This window comes from Tiliqua scincoides, chromosome 1 (assembly GCF_035046505.1).
Source record: "Tiliqua scincoides isolate rTilSci1 chromosome 1, rTilSci1.hap2, whole genome shotgun sequence".
NCBI lineage: Eukaryota > Metazoa > Chordata > Lepidosauria > Squamata > Scincidae > Tiliqua > Tiliqua scincoides.
In genome coordinates, this window is record NC_089821.1 from 40419073 (window position 1) to 40436232 (window position 17160).

The 17160-nt window shown below is 41.4% G+C and overlaps 1 protein-coding gene across 2 annotated transcripts in view; it reads left to right on the forward strand.

Annotated features, from left to right (window-relative positions):
- The window catches only part of METTL15 (methyltransferase 15, mitochondrial 12S rRNA N4-cytidine), a 92080-nt gene that overhangs the window by 65378 nt on the left and 9542 nt on the right, over nt 1-17160 (forward strand). For both annotated transcript variants that reach the window (XM_066635093.1, XM_066635102.1), the window contains exons 4-5: nt 11424-11615; nt 15215-15393. In XM_066635093.1, the coding sequence (XP_066491190.1) occupies nt 11424-11615; nt 15215-15393 (371 nt within the window). The remainder of the gene's footprint in view (nt 1-11423; nt 11616-15214; nt 15394-17160) is intronic.

Sequence of the window (17160 nt, forward strand, 5' to 3'; positions counted from 1 at the left end):
ACTTGAATCACAATTAAAACACATTCATTAAAAAGCGCCAGCACCCACCCACCCCTGTCAGCATCAAAAGGCTTCCCTGAATAAAAAGGTCTTAAGACCCCGCCAAAAGGACTTTAAAGAAGGCGCTGTTCTCAATTCCACGGGGAGGGAATTCCACAGGCGGGGCACCACCCCCAAGGAGGCCCTAACTCTTGCCGCCATCCCTCTCACCTCTGCAAATGGCGGCACATCTACTCTGATGACCTGAGTGGACCGGTTGGATTGTATGGAAGAAGGTGGTCCCTCAAATACAGTGGACCCAAGCCATGAAGGGCTTTAAAGTTGAAGCTAGCACTTTCAATGGAGCCTGAAAATGAACTGGCACACAATGTAGTTGCTGAAGCAGCAGCCCAAATGAGTTGAACCGACAAGCCCCAGCAATCACACAGGCGGCCACCTGAAGATGCCCAAAAGAAATTATTTGTCTTCTCCTTCGTATCTGGTCCACTCCACACACCACAAATTATTATGGATCCCTAGGTACACCCATGCATGTACGTACACACAGACATGGACACAGCATCATTAGAGATATAATATAAATTTCAACTTGGAAAGCGGGCACGAAATTGTTCCCTTCTAGTTTACAAATGCATAAATGTTTCATTTATACCGTTGCTGTCAGCAACTGCTTGTTCAGTTTTTTGCTGTGATCTTGCAAATGTAAAATACGGTAGGCTTGTGTTTTGGTATGTGTGGTTGTCCTGGTTTAACCTAAAATCACAACATTCACTGTGTGGGTTGGGGAGGAATGGGGCACATGAGCCAGAAAATACTATTTTTATATTATCTATCACTTCCCTTAACTATTTATTGGGCAAAAATTGTATTGTGTCAGGAGGCATAATGACAGTGTGATTTACCATGCATTCTATTTTTATAACTTTATTTAAAACTGACATGTAACTTGCTGTACCTGAAACCCCAAGTGAGACAGTTATTGGAGTGTAACAAAGTTTTGACGTCAGAACTGCTATTTATTCCACTGGAAACCATTAGTGATGCATTACCCCTTGGCACTCGTGTTTTCAGAAACACAGTTAAATTTTTATGACTGGTTTTGGCCAATTAGAGTTCTTTCTCAATACAGGAAAGAGGAGAAGCATTTTCTATTGCGTTTTAAAGATGTGGCTTCTCAGCAATGGTATCATTGTAAATTTTAAATTGTTATTGAATTAATTCCCTTTCCTGTGCTTTGCATTGGTTCGTTCATTGCACCTGTATTTCTATATTTATGCTGATCACGTGTCTGCTTCAAAGTAGGGAGTCAGGAAGAAAAATCTTTAAGATACCATGGAAAAGTGAAATAAAATTTGAGAGACCCACCCTGGATCTTTTGTTAGTAGGTAGGTGTTTGGTAATAGAGAATACATACAGCTCCGATGATAATAAAACCTTTAATCTTCCATGCCACTCCCAAATTGCCCACCCCAATTTAGGGCTTTAAAATCTTGGATCATGTGCATAGAAGTAAATAGCTCTTTGTCTCATATCTTAACATGCTAGTAGTGTTATGATAGCGTATGTTTCTTTAATAGAGTGTACAAGTGTACCTAAGATATCCACAGATCCAGTATCCGTGGATTTGACTTACCCCAGATGCCAACAGATACCGGGGTCCAAGTTTTAAAAGGTGCAAAATCAGGGCTTCTACAATTGCGTGGCAAAACTCTGCCATTTACAAGTCTCCAGCATAATTTTTATGGCAGAAAGACCCCCTTCTGGGCTGTGTGGAGGTTCCTCACTCCTCCCACCTTTGCCCCAGAATGCATCAGCACAGTTTTGCCACACAATGATAACAGCCCTGATTTTCATGCCTTTTTTTGCTGTTTAAATGCCTTTAAAACATGGACCCCGGTATCCTGAAATAGAACCCCCGCAGATACCGAAGGTCCTGCTTTATACCTAAGATAAAATATACTGTTTATACTGTAATAGTTTGTTTAAACTCATTCAAGGAAAGGAATAATTTGGGCTGTAGTAGTTTCCAAATTCCATTTAGAGAAAGGTGGGAATGCCATCTGCTTACAAGGATGTTAAGGGAAGAGAGATTTCTCCTAAGTGTTTGTTTACCACTGTCAGTCTGTTTTTGTTTTGAAAATGAAGGAAAATGCAATTGTGCTTCAAATGTAACATCATCTGCAACTGACAGATTTTTCCTGCTACTTGGTTTTCAGTAAACATCTCCTGGGGGTATTGAAATATTCACGCTGCTTCCATGCATGATGTTGAAATCACGTCACTAACCTAAGTTGCACTGGTTTTCATAAAGTGCTCTGCCAGTACAATTGAAATACGATTTTGAAGAGACTGGTCTAGGGTTCAGACAAGCTATTGCCATTTCTTTATATTTTAGGCATCTTTAAGGTTAAAACTGGTACATGTTTTTCTATGTTAAATTCATCATTGAAATTTATCCATTAATCTAGGACAGATGGTCACTTTTTTCCTGATCCAATATGTACATTTGCTCTCTATATTTGGCTTGAAAGGCATCTCTACCTGATTTATCAGTGGACCTTTGGTCTCTAGGTCCTCCTCATTGTGTGTTTTTTGTGATGGCGATCTTTAAATCTAGATCAGTGGTTCCCAAATTTTTTTGACTGGCAGCTCCTTTACCCTTCTGGGCCTTTGACCATGGCTCCCCATTAGTGCTAAAATCCTATGAATTGTATAAGGCAGCAAGTTTTTTGTGAGGATTCCACGGCTCCTCTGCCTGGTTTCTGTGGCTCCCCAAGGAGCCACTGCTCACAGTTTGAGAACCACTGATAGATCTTAAAGTTGACTTTCCAAATTTGACTTATGCAATTTTATTTCACATATTTGTATTTGGTTTGGTTTGGTTTTTATAAATCACAAGCAAAGAGCATCAGTTATCCTTGCTGTGGGCATCTTTTACTTAGTGTTAGGATATAGGGACTATGTCTGGAATGCAGACTGTCTTCCCTTTTTACTCTTATGGGGTCCAGGAGGCAAAGAGACAAATGTAGATTTGCAGTCATATTACAAAATCCTTCTCCTGTAGTCTGTTGGCAACCTTCAGTCTCGAAAGACTATGGTATCGCGCTCTGAATGGTGGTTCTGGAAGAGCGTCTAGTGTGACTGAAAAGGCCAATTCGGGAGTGACAATCCCTTCCACACCGGGAGCAAGTGCAGTCTGTCCCTGGTCTGTCTCCCTGGCTATGGGCCTTCCTTCTTTGCCTCTTAGCCTCAGACTGTTGGCCAAGTGTCTCTTCAAACTGGGAAAGGCCATGCTGCACAGCCTGCCTCCAAGCGGGCCGCTCAGAGGCAAAATCCCAAATTGTTTGGGATTTTCTTTGCTGTCCTGCTGAAGCAGGCCTTTGGAACTGCAACAGAAGGCATCTATCTCCGGACCAGATCAGACGGAAAGCTCTTCAACCTCTCCAGACTGAGAGCAAAGTCCAAAGTCCAGCTGAAATGTCTGCGTGACTTCCTCTTTGCCGATGATGCAGCTGTCACTACCCGCTCTGCCAAAGATCTCCAGCAGCTCATGGATCATTTTAGCAAGGCCTGCCAAGATTTTGGACTGACAATCAGCCTGAAAAAAACACAAGTCATGGTTCAGGATGTGGACTCACCTCCCTGCATTACAATCTCTGCGCATGAACTGGAGGTTGTCCATGACTTTGTGTACCTTGGCTCAACTATCTCCGACACTCAATGATCTCCGACACTCTTTCTCTCGATACCGAGCTAAACAAGCGCATCGGTAAAGCAGCTACCACGTTTTTCTTCTGTAGATAGAACAGGGAAGTACCGGAGTTTGTGGAACTTTGTGTGTACTTTGGATCTGTAAGATTATCATGTAGTTTTTTATATAATCAGAATAATGAATAGTGTCTTTTCTCATCAGCTAAAACTACTAAAAAGGCTCATAGTTGTCCTTTTGTGAAATTCTGCCAGAGATACAGGATTGCCACATTTTCAAAAGCCAGTGGGACTGTTTGGAACAAAGGTCAATGCCAGGTTGGAGAAGGAAATAGTGTAATAGCGATGAAAATATAAAATTGTGACTCTATATAGAGAAATAATAATAGGTTATTTTTATCCCAGAAAGTTAGAATTCCTAAATCCCATTGAAATCAATAGAACTTAAGTTGCAGCCCAGTTCAATGGGTGTCTTCTGCTGACAGAATGAATGTTCCATCAGCAGAAGGCTAGCTCTATTAGTGTTGCAAGTACAGCAGCAACACATACAGCAGAGCCGCCAGAGCAAAAAGTTGACAAGCATGCAGCTGTGCACTGCTGGAGGAGGTGAGTTGGTGCAGGGGACTGTGGGTTGGGAGGGAAAGATTGGGGCAGGGACCGGGGCTAGCAGGAGACATATTGAGGGAGGGCAGGGGGAAGTTATCAGCGGTAATGGCATTGCCAATAGCCTATACCGCCAAAGAGCTGGCACAGATCCAAATAGACCCACTGGGGACCATACATGGTGGATTAAGTAAGTCAGAATTTCATTTATTCACCTTTCTGTTATGCCATGGTCCCTAAGTGGCTCGCAAGATGCAATGGAGGCTGTGCCAGCCTCACTGTGACTTGCAGGCTAGCCAAGGATAGGACTTATTAGTCACAACCAGCTTGTCTCATTAATACCAGTGGTTCTTAGTCATGTACCTTTCTTAGGATACAATTCTATAATAACAACCACCATTACATTAGCCATGTTTTCCTGTCAACGCATCCCATCTATGGAGTGCCAAAGCAAAGAGTTCGCTTCTTCATGAATGAAAAAGGAAAGGCAATCAGATGAATTCTCTTTGTATTAGCAGCATGCTGATAAGACTATTTGTGCTGTTCCTCATCCATAGTTTTGTGTTTTATTCCTGGGTATTAAATATGGAAGATTAAGATTCCCTGGGTAGTGGACAAGACAGAAGCTTTTCTTGTCATACAGGGCATACCTGGACATCTGCCAGCCCTACAGGGAATAGCATCCTTAACACAGCGGCATGCTTATTCAAAAGTAGATGGCAGAAGAGAGAGTGTTCATTGTAGCTCTTTAGGTAGTTGATCTTTCTGTAATTTTTTCCACTTCATGCACCACTTCCTAATGAACTCATTTGACTGTAGTCTCAAGTAACAACTTGTTATTTATTTAAAATCTTGTTGGAGAGTCGTCATAACAAAAAGCATTTTTGTAAAGGACAAAAATGGAAAATATCCAGCTCAGTGGATTTCTTATCTAGTTTAACTGAGTTTTGTGGAAGCATACATAGCATAAATGTAATAATCAATGCCTCTGGCTATTTCAGAGACAGTCTATTTCAGAGATATGTTTACCTATACTTCAGTATATGGCTGTAGTAATTCCATTTGGTCATGAAAAATAAATAAATTGAGAATGGAGTATCATCTCTTTCGTCCTGAAAAGAGTGTTTGAAGTTGGTTGGATATGCTGTTGGAGAAAGAGTTAGTTACTTCACCCCTGCTCCCAACTTCTTCTTGGGTATGCCATGGGCTCATCACCTATGTTCCTCCTCCTTTATCAGGCCTTCTGGGTACCTACTACCTGGAAATCTAGCTCCAGTGCTAGAAACTCACGACCCAGTCCTAACCTATGCTGAAATAGGCAGACCACAGCGTCCTGCATTGTATGCAGCCCAGGTTAGGAGGCAGCTTTAGGTCACCTCAGGTTAAGGGTATATTTTTCCTCTTACCCCATGTCGAACCCCAGCTACCCCTATTGGGCTACTGTAATTTAAGACCTGGGGGTAGGATTTTGCGCACACTGCTGCTGCTGAGTGCACCTCCCTGGGCCTGATCCGTCTCCCGTTCCAGCCTCCCTCACCCACAAATGCCTGCTCCAGCCACCCTTCTACTACCCAGAGCAAACTTACCCTGGGCAGAGCAGGGGCTGGATCTGGCCCTCCCAAGCCTTTCGACATGTTTGCGACACTTGGGAGCAGGCAAAAGGGGCCTGTGCTGGGTCATCTCTGACTTTGGATTGCTGTCTCAGGGTTCTCTATAGCTTGCCCTGGTAAATGTCTTCCTTGACTTCTGTCCAGGCTTTCCACGACTCCCCTCCCTCTAAAAAGCAGCAACGAGCTCAGTTTGTTCTTCTGTTTGGTGTTTCCTTCTTCCTGATGTTCAACAAATCCCATGTAGTCACATCTAGATATAGATATAACTATCATATCTTTGTAATTGTACAATTAATTCATCTGAAGTGACTTGATCCTCAATGATAGTATTATCAAATAGTCCCTTTTTATTAATGAAAGACTTGTGTATCAGGTTCTACATAGAATAATTCCATTGTTATTGGGATAGAAATAATAATATGTGCAAAGCTTTCCAAGAGACAGTGGTTCATTAGCTACATTCATTTAAAGACATTTGATTTTACTTTATATAAAATGAATTGCATTGTGTCTTTTTGCACTCGTTAGAAGAGAATTAGGAAATTGATAATTTCCTTACTTGGAACCAAGTTAGGGTGAAAAGGTAGATGGATGGGACTGAGAAATATATTAATCTCTTTGTGTAGATTCCCACAGCCAAATATAGTCATATTTTTTTTACTTGTAAGGATTAAATTAAATCACTATTAAGGGAACTCAGAAGTCTCCTGGGATTTGCCATGGCAGCTCCAGCACTCTAATAATTAGTAAATAACTTGTGTGAGAAATAGGCCTCTTTTCTATTCATTGATTGTCAGACCTGCAACTAGCTTGTAAGATTGTGCATGTTTGATTAACAATGGAAAGGTTATACAAATGTACTCTAAGTAATGATAGCAACAGAACTGTCAAGGCAATAATTATGAATAATTTTACAAAAGCCCTCTCTATGAATAGACCACTTTGAGAGTTAAAATGTATGATCTAGAAAAAAATGATGTAATTTTGACTTTCGTTGGCTAAAGAAAGATTCCACTAGTAACATTTGTTATCCAGTTTTAGAGAAAGGATAATAGAGGTGGTTGCATACTACTCTGAGTGTTTATAACAATCTTACAAAATGTAAATCAAGCTGCAGTGTGAGTCAGATGTTGAAACACAATTGAATGTGTAGGTGTAGGAAGGAACATCTTGTTTTGACAGTGCATTTTCAACTATTTTCTAAATCCTGAACATTTTTGTATTTTTTTTTAAAAGGAGAATCTTGTTTTATACCCAGATGAATGCAGGGATACATCTAAATGATGTAATTAAAATGAATACATCTAAATGATGCAAATCTAAAAAATCAATTTAACAACACTAAACAACTGAATTGATGTGATTAAATAAAATTAGATCTTACCTATGTATGAGGTTTATAACTCATGGTCACGGTGTTTCCAAAATAGCATGTAAATTTGTTGGGATTAAGTAATAGTAAATTCCTTGTGTGTGAAAAAGTGGTTGTCCAAGAGTTAGAAAACCATGTTGAATTAATATGCCTTATTACATGATAGAAGGGTTATTTTAACCTCCTTTTAAAACTGTCTGATTCTGTATGATGTACAGCATGTAAATACAATCTGCTGAGAATGGGTGACAAAGCTCACAATAGTCACAACGCTCACGCAGTTCAGAATAGTCAGATGAAATTGATGATAGGAATTGTGTTTACGCTTCTTAAAAATTTGGCTGCAGGCATTGAAACAGTGTTGGTATCTATCACATCACACAGACAGAGCTTTCAGACATTGTAGTACATGTAAAATTATATTATGGTATTTACACTGAGATGGGATTCATCTGATCCCAATCCACCTGCTTGCCTAAGTGTAGATCTAACCATTTGGTTCACATTGCCTGTAATACAGTATTTCAGACTTTTTAAAAAAATATGCACATTGCATTTCTTTATAATTATCTGATAAAATATTGATACAATATTTTAGTGATTGCTGATCCGAATTCAGGGATCACAGCATGAACAGAATGCTCTTGTGAAGGGGCACTCCCAGTTTTCATAAAATGTTCCCCCTTCCAGCTGCAGTTCCCAGTACTGCATTGAAGCATTCCAGAGGGTCTTTCAGGAGTGACTGCTCAGGGGGTATTATTATTATTATTATTATTAACAGTATTTATTTACCGCTTTTCAACTAAAAGTTCACAAAGCGGTTTACAGAGAAAAATCAAATAACTAAATGGCTCCCTGTCCCAAAAGGGCTCACAATCTAAAAAGATGCAAATGAATACCAGCAGACAGCCACTAGGACAGACAGTGCTGGGGTGAGGTGGGCCAGTTACTCTCCCCCTGCTAAAAAAAGGAGCACCCACTTGAAAAAGTGCCTCTTACCCAATTAGCAGGTATTAAAAGTGTTGAACAAGTAATGGCACAACCCTATCTTTCAGCAGTACCAGCGCAGTGACTGCCATCAAACGCTCTGTGACAGTGTAGCATTTAGGAGTACCGCGGGAAGGTGTGTGCTGTCCGGAAGGTAGCATATCCCCAAGGAGCAGCACAGTAGCAGGTGGAGGGAGCGTAACAGGGTGTGGAAGGGCAGAGAAAGGGCAAATCAGGCTCAGCAGGGGCAGGATTGGGCTGTAAGAGCATTTATTATTATTATTATTATTATTATTATTATTAATTTATACCCTGCCTTTTTGCCCAACGGGCACACAAGGCGGCTTACAATTTAAAACTGCAACATGAAAAACAATTAAAAACAATTTACAATAATTAAAAAATCTAAAAACAAACAAACCCCCTCTCACATCACTTAGTTGTGGCACAGTCAAAAGGGCCCCCCCAGATGATCTAAGAGCACGGGCAGGATTGTAGGGAAGGAGGCGGTCCTTTAGAGAAAAGACTCCAAGGTTTTGTCCTTGGTTGGATCCCTTAGGAGTGGGATTCAGAGGGCTGAAAGTATAAAGCAACAGTATGCTTGAAATTTTGTAGTATATCGCAGAAACATATTGCCTCTGTTGGTAAGGTAAAAAATGGTGAGGTAAAAAGGAAATACATCAGTTTTATCTGGTGTGCTCCCTGGGGCATTTGGTGGGCCGCTGTGAGATACAGGAAGCTGGACTAGATGGGCCTATGGCCTGATCCAGTGAGGCTGTTCTTATGTTTAGTTTCTGTAAAATGTTTCATTTTGTAAATGTAAGCATATAGACATGGAGCTCTTTCATCCATTTGAGTAATGATTTCAGCCATAAATTCCAAAATACCTGGAACTTGAGTATAACTTGTTTGAAGGTTACAATGCGATTAAATTGTACATAGCAGTATATAGGCACTTGAAATTAAATTTTCCATCGTTTTTTTCATTTGCCTTAGGACGTCATGAATGGCAGTTGTTAAATTTGAGAATATGAGCATCCTTTGCAGTGTGCATTAAACAATATTGGACTTATTTTTTCCCTCCTGCCATTTTTCATTTTCTTTACCCATTGAAATTGATGGCTGATGTCAGAAACAGGAACAAAGAGCTTGACTTGGTCATACACAATGCGCATGGCTCTTTCTAAAATTGCAAGGTATTCAGAGGTTTCAATATAAATTTGTGGTTCATGTGATTTGTAGATAAATGTAACATAGGGCGCAATTCTCACCCCTTATGTCAGTGTTTTTCAGCACTGACATAAGGGCAATGCAGCTCCAAGGTAAGGGAACAAATATTCCCATACTTTGAGGAGGCCTCCATGAGTGCCACCCAACTGCAGGATGCAGCACACGTCCCACTGGCACCGCTATGCCAGTGCTGGAAAGCACTGACATAAGGGATTAGGATTGTACCCATAGTTTGCTTTCTAAGATCCTTAATTTTTTTTTAATCCAAGTAATTTCACATTATTGTATTTTTGTGCAAAATATAGACTGTCTGCTTTTATGTGTTGCCAGGTGTAAGCTGTATGCTGTGTGTCACTTTTGTGGTATCTAGGGAAATAGGCTTAGTGTGATTTTTGCAGTTAAAGTTTATCTCAGGAGAGTTGAGTCATAATAAAATTACCCTTGGTACTTATTCAGTGTATGGCTGTTGGGTTCAGTTGAAATCTCACAATGAATATTTTATTATGAGGTAACAAATAATGTTGAATTGTTAAGAGAGAAGTTCCTCTTGAGCTGGTGGCAGCAGACTAGATCTACCAGGTCTGGTACCCCCAAACTGTGCGTTAAAATGGTTGGAAGAGTGAGGAATGGGAAGGGAGTGAGTGCTTGGCACTAGACATCACTGCCCTGGATTAGTGAATTTGAAGAGTGAGGAGCGGGAAGGGAAGTGAGTACTTGGCACTAGACATCACTGCCCTGGATTGGTAAATGATTGCTGGAAGTACCCCTCCTCTTTCATGACAGGAGGTTTAAAAGATAGAAGTTTCTGCATAGTTTAGTGTTCCTCAAATACATTAAACATCAAGGTTCAGTAGCATTTTGTGATTTGGGGCTTACTTATCTGGACTATGAAAAGTAAATATAAAAGATATCATAGGTGAGAAATTCAGTATTTCTCCCCAACAGTTCTTTCTCTTTAAAATATTTTAAATGAATGAAAAGTATTTTGGTGGAGCCCTAAAGAAGATATGCAGAACAAATCGACGTGTTTGTGTTCAGAACTACGTTCCATTGAGTTTAGTGGAGTACTCTCAAGTTGGTGTATTTAGGATTGCACACTGAGGGCCCAATCCTATCTCTTTCCACCATGCCGCAGGACAGTGACACCAAAGCCTATTGTATCCTGCAGGACTGGGGAAGCAGCCCAAAGTCTCCTCAGGGTAAAGGAACTTTGGTTCCTTGACCAAGGTGTAGAGCCCTGGCAGCCCCGATGGGTCTGTTTGGAGATGCACCTACTGTTTAGAAAGGAGGGGGACCCATGTCTGACTCCAGAGCCTGGGAAGGGAGAAGGTCGGTGGCAGCTCAGGCTGCCACCCCCTCCCAGGCTTAAACAAGATTATAGAATCTTGTTTAGTAAAACCAAAAAACACATGCAAGCATTGCAGTTTATTAATAACTGGAGAACTCACATCTAAGAATTCGTATCTTGCCGTACCTTAGATTTGAGTTGTCCCTGCTATCCAACAGAGCTTAACTCCCTTGTTTAAGAGCCCAATTTTCCAGTGCTAATGCAGCGAGGCCAGTGGGGCATGTGCTGCATTCTGAAGTGGGGAGGGGTCCTTTGTTCCCTTACCTTGGGGCCATATAGTAGCTGCATCAGTTCTGCAAAGTTGGGCAGGGTTGGGCCCTAAGTTTATTAAATGCTCAATTAGTTGCTTTGTTACAAAGCTAAGCCTGGGTGCCTATATATGAATTTTACAATACAATAATAATTCATTCTGTTGCTAATGTTTGGCAACACCATTGTTTTTGATTATGTAAAAATCACACATAATCATACAAAAATCTTACATTGCTTGCTTATATTTGTAGGGTTCCGGAACAAAACACTGCTGTCCTGATAACCAGTATTTTCTATTGTTTGATTTTTCTAGACAACAAATTCATGCTATGCTAGGACAGTTTAGCCAAGCAGAAGCCTTGTTAACCTCTGTTGGAGTGCAGCCAGGGAGCCTGGACGGAGTTCTTTTGGACACTGGTTGCTCTTCCATGCAACTTGATACTGCAGAAAGAGGTTTTTCCTTACGAAAAGATGGACCCTTGGACATGAGAATGGATGGCTGCAGGTATATATTGATAAAACTTTCCTTTATTCAGCAAGAAATCAATTTCCCAACAGCATGTGGAATTGAAAGTCCTTTTTAGGCTGCAGAGTTGTGATCCACACCCTCATCTCTACCTCTGCGTATACATAACAAATCATCATTTTCTCTGGCAAAATGCTTTCCTAATGTTCTTTATTTAGGCCCTATGGCCAGTCTGTTTTCTTGTTTATACACTTTCAAATTAAACTTGAAGCTGTGGATGACAATAACAAAACACAAATCTAAAGTGAGCAACACAGAACTGGGATGTTCAAACCATTTACCAAGTAGAACGGTCAGTGAGACCATTTTTATTGAACTTATCCTTGAAATTAGACTGATGATAGTGTGTGTTTTGTTTTTTGAAGGAATTACAATGTGCTGGTGTTAAGTTTACATATCAGAATTGCTTCCAAAGTACTAAGAATTTTAAATTTGCATTCTTAAAGCCCTGAGCAGCCCAATCCTGAACTGCCCAGGGCGCCCAACTTTGGCGACACCAAAAACAGCTGCCGCCGCATCCTATGCACCTCGGGATACAGCGGGTGGCGCCTCTGGAGAAGGAGACTTTTGTCCCCTTTTCCCAGGTAAGGGAAGAACGCCTCCTCCCCGTTCTCTCTCCGCCCTCTACCCACTTCTCCACTCCCTGTCACGCCTCCTCCTTGTCTCTCCCCCGCCCCCGCTTTCCTCTCCGCGGCTCAGTGGTCTGTGAGACCGCCAAGCAGTGGTGGTTGGGTGCCCGGCCGGCTCTAGCCCAGCGCTGGCCAGCACTGGGCTAGCACGGGTGGTAGCCCAGTGGTAAGCCTTGCAAACATGCCTTATGGCACGCTTGCGACAGTGCGCCCCGGCGGAAAGCCGGAGCACCGAAATTAGGATTGGGCTCTCAACTCGCTACCAATCTATTTCTGAACACAGTTCAAAGTGTTGCAGCTGATTTTAAAAACTGGACAAACTCGTCAGCAGAAATGGAGCAGCTGAAAAGGCAGCACTGGGTAAGCCCAATTATTACAGTAGTGACACTTCAGCAGATGCAGTGCTGCTGAAAGGGTGACCCACATAATTGGGCTCTCCCAGTGCTGCCCTTTCAGGAGTGCCATTTCTGCTGATGCATTGCTGCACAGCTCAGCAATTGAGAGCTACTGATGGTAGTAGTGGGAGAGCCCAATCATCACAGGGACCAGATAAAGAGCTTATGCAGGCTGTGTCTGGCTATTGGGCCTTATGTTTGACTCCCCTGCACTACAATATCCATCTCAGGTGAGATGGGTGGTGACCTGACAGGGGACCTCCTCAGTAGTACTGCCCACCTATGGAATTCTTTCCTTAGTGAGGCTCACCTGACTCCTGATTATCCTTTCAGCGCCAGGCAAAAACCCCTGTTAAACTCCCAAGCCTTTTAAGGTTTTATTCATTTTAGCTACTGGTTTTAGCTGCTACTTTAATGTTTGTTTCATTGCTATTTATTTCTGTTTTTATTTTGACAATCATCTTGGGAATTCAGCTGAAGGATGGTGAATAAACATAAAATAAATACATAAAGTTGTTCCACCTGGATACCTATTTACTGGTGACAAGCATTGCATTCCATTTTTGACATACAAAGCATGTTACATTATGGACATATATTAGCAATACACTTCATTGAATACACTCAGCAGCCATTGTGTAACCTGGCAACTAGATGCAACATGGAAGAAAAAAATACTAGGGTCAGTACCTTAGCAAGTCTACTAGCAGATATAGCAACTAGAGTGACCCCAGTTGATAATGGCTGTGTACCAGTATGTATAGGTCATATGGCTACGGCTCTGGCAGGAGTTTGGTGTCTCCTGTATCATTATTTTCACAGAGGGACAGAATGCATAGACTGTTGTCCAGGGAAAAAATGAATGAATAAAACCAAGGCGGTCTGAGAACATTTTGGCCAAAAAAAAAAGAGCAAATCATGTGAGAAATTTATATGGTACAACAAATGGAAGTTAATGGTGGCCAAGAAAGGCACAGCCTGAGCCATGTTCTGTAAATGCAGTTTAAAAGCAAAGTATGTATATTTCAGGTTGATTAACTACCTTGTGGTGAAAATCCCTGACCCCTCCCTCTTTTGTAGGCATATTTTTCATCAGATTTTGACCTTTCTATCACTTCAGAGGCTTCTGCGATGCCTCAGCTTCATAAAAGGGCTGCTGAGTCATCCCAATGCAGTAGTTATTGTTATGTTGTGGCTGTTGCTGATCCTCTTTCTTCTCCATTGAACGAATCTTGATTTTGAGCTAGTTCATTAGATCATGAAGACCACTTCAGGAAATTCTGAGGCTGAAATGACCCTGCCTTCACCAGGACCCAGTCCCATAGCTGAAACTTGGTTGTTTCACAGGTTGTAAAAAGCAAAGACCCGCACTCCCTTTTGTGCGTGTCTGAAGTCGGGAGCATCTGATGCTACTTCACTGAGGCTTTACACTCTTCTCGTAAGGTGTAAGGGTCCGCTGTCTCCATCTATCTAGAGTCTTAATTTTGGATAGTAGTCGCATGGACTACGCTTTCCCAATTCATTCTTAGTTTACCCAAACCGAATAATCCCAGTTGAAGGACAGTGTGAAGTGGTGCCTGTGTTCTACTCTGTGTTCTACTCTGCTACAACTCACTTGTTGAAGGCATTTTCAGCCTTGCACTTTGGAAACTACTACTATAACACAAACGTGGTCTTACCTGGCAGTCTTCAAGGGCACTAGCAGAATAGCATCCATATTGAGATGACTAAATTGTCTCTTTGTTTCATGCTAGTAAATGTCAATGCAGGCACCACATGCAGGTGTTCATGTGGAGCACCCTTGCCTGAAAGAAGCAGACAGGTCTCTGAATCTCTGGCAATGTATACATACGAACACCTCAAACAATTATGAAAAATCAAGTTGTAAAGGTGAAAGAAATGTTGTGGATTCCTTATATGGTATGAATGTTAGCTAGATTGATTATTGCTAATACCTTTCTTTCAAAAGCGATTTCTGACTTGTGAGTCCAAGAAACGATCATTTAAAAAAACTCACATTTTCTTCACATCAGATCATTTTTTCATAACACCAAATGTGAGGGAAAAGGTCACAGAGATTAAGGTTCTCTTTTCTGATCAGGGAATAGATTGAGCAATGTGTGATGTCTTGGAAAAAAAATATCTGCTTGTAAAATGAGATCTTGTCCTGGCTTTATGCAAGCAAAGACAGCCTTAGCAGTATTTTGTCTTTTTGTCTTGAATTATATTTGAGCTACAGCTATTTTTAAAAATAAACTTCTTTATAATGTTCTCAAGTTCATGATTAAAAGGCATTTCAGCTATTCTTTGTAGCTAATTAATGATATTCGGTGGGGGAAGGGAGGGAGAAAGCTTCCATACAAATTAATAAGAGAGTGATTTACAAGGTAGGAGCTATTTCTGTTTTAAAATGGTTTCTCCCTCTAATTGTAAAGTCTCCGAAGCACTTGTATGCAGCGAGTATGTGTTTGACTTTATTTCTCAGTGCTTGAAGCTTCACCCCTTGTCAATGAAAGCTGACGTCAGTGAACTAATTGGCTCTTCTTGTGCGTAGGTATCCTGACATGCCCACCGCTGCTGATGTTGTGAATGCTTTAGATCAACAGGCACTTGCGTCCATCCTGAGGACATATGGGGAGGAGAGGCATGCCAGGCAAATAGCTTCGGCAGTTGTTCAGGCACGCAGCATCTACCCCATCACCAGAACTCAGCAGCTTGCCAGCATTGTTGCAGGTATCTTCATTAATTCTAAGCAGTGTCTGAGAGAAAGAAAAGATTAATCCACAAAGTCCCACAGGGATCTATTTGTACTTGAAACCATACAGGATCTAATCCTGTCTGTCCTGCTCTGATGTCAGCTATTTTTCCATATACTCTGTCTTTTTCTGTTGCAGGTTGCTGATTAGTTTAATCATGGATTTTACATGAAGACATTTATAATTTTGCCTATCAAGGTGAAATATGGGATGAGGAGCAGAGAGTCCTCAACTATCAGAATTGACAGAGCTTCTGTCTTAGTTTCAACAATTTAATTTTGTTATGTGGCAAGTTGCCACAATTGCTTGAGTTGCAGATTTTTCTGTTGTAAGCAAGGAATAGACGAAGTGAAAAAAAATAGGCTGTTTCAATCATTGATGCTTACAAGACAAGCTTAACAGGATTTTATTGAGATGTATAGTCTTGACTGCTGTTCATCAGAGATCTTGCAGACTCAACTTTGGGCAAGCTCTCATAGCCCCCCTGGGTACATAATAATAGCTGTTTTTTGGGTGCATGGTGACCCTTCAGAGCACAGCACAACTAATATCACACTGATTCACTGCATCCAGGAAGTGAGTGAGCTACCTTGTTTTTGTATTATTGGGCTGGAGATATCCAGCTGGAGATTATTGGGCTGGAGATAAATGGGATGTCCATTTACTCTTTCACAGTTCAGTAGTTAGTCAACACCATGTTTTAGGGGTAAATAAATGTATTGCACTGCCATACCTTAAATCTATTGGTCATCTAATAGTGGTCATCTAAGCAGGTTATCATCCTGCTTGCCCCCCCCCAAGCCCTCCAGTCATCCCCAAACCCCTGGAACAAGGGAAGCAAGCGACTAGAGATTGTGATCCCCACTGCTCCTCTTGCAAAGAGTGCCGTTTTTTCCAGAACTTTTTGCACAAGTGGTGATTGCGGGGGGGGGGGGGGGCATATTTGCACTGGCAGGTGGCCAATCTGTTGCCCCAGGCAGCCTGCATCCCAGTGCAATTGCTGCCCATTCACCCATCTGGTTATGGCACTGCCCAGCACTGTCTGCTTTGGAAGTATGTCTCTCTATGATCTCAGGCAGCAGATGTACTCAGCCCTGTTGTCTGAAATTCTTTTCAGTTGAGATAACACATATTAATGTCTGGATATACTGCATGTAGAGCATTCATACCACCGAGTTATGATGCCCTCAGTTTCAAAATCATGCTATTTACTGTATCCTATGATGAATGGTCTTCTACAGTAGAAATTTAATAAGATGGTGACTACATCTTAGGTCTTGTTCCCTAAGACCAGTGACAAATTGCTCCCCCCCCCCCCCAATAGTGGCAACTCACTTTCTGAGTGAATGTTACTAAGGCTGCAATCCTATGCACACTTTTCTGAGCTCCATTGAAGCCAATGGGATTTGCTTCTAAGTAGACAATCATAGGAGTATGCACTAAATCTCCTTGCACAGGAGTGACAGGTAAAATGGACAAAAAGCTCACTTCTGTTATAAGTCCTGAACATTCTATTGGGCATAAAATTGGAACCTTCCATCTTGGCACAAAGTATCTATGTCACAGTCTTCACCCTCTCCACCCTCTTTGTAAATTTGGACCAAATTTACAAAGAAATGAGCAGCGTACAGCACTTTCAAACTCCAGCACACTTCTGTTCACAAAGACAAAACTGCTTTTCCAATCTTCCTGAAATTTGGTTCAGGCTTCCTGAAAGCAAAGGTCAGGCTTCCTGAAAGTTGGG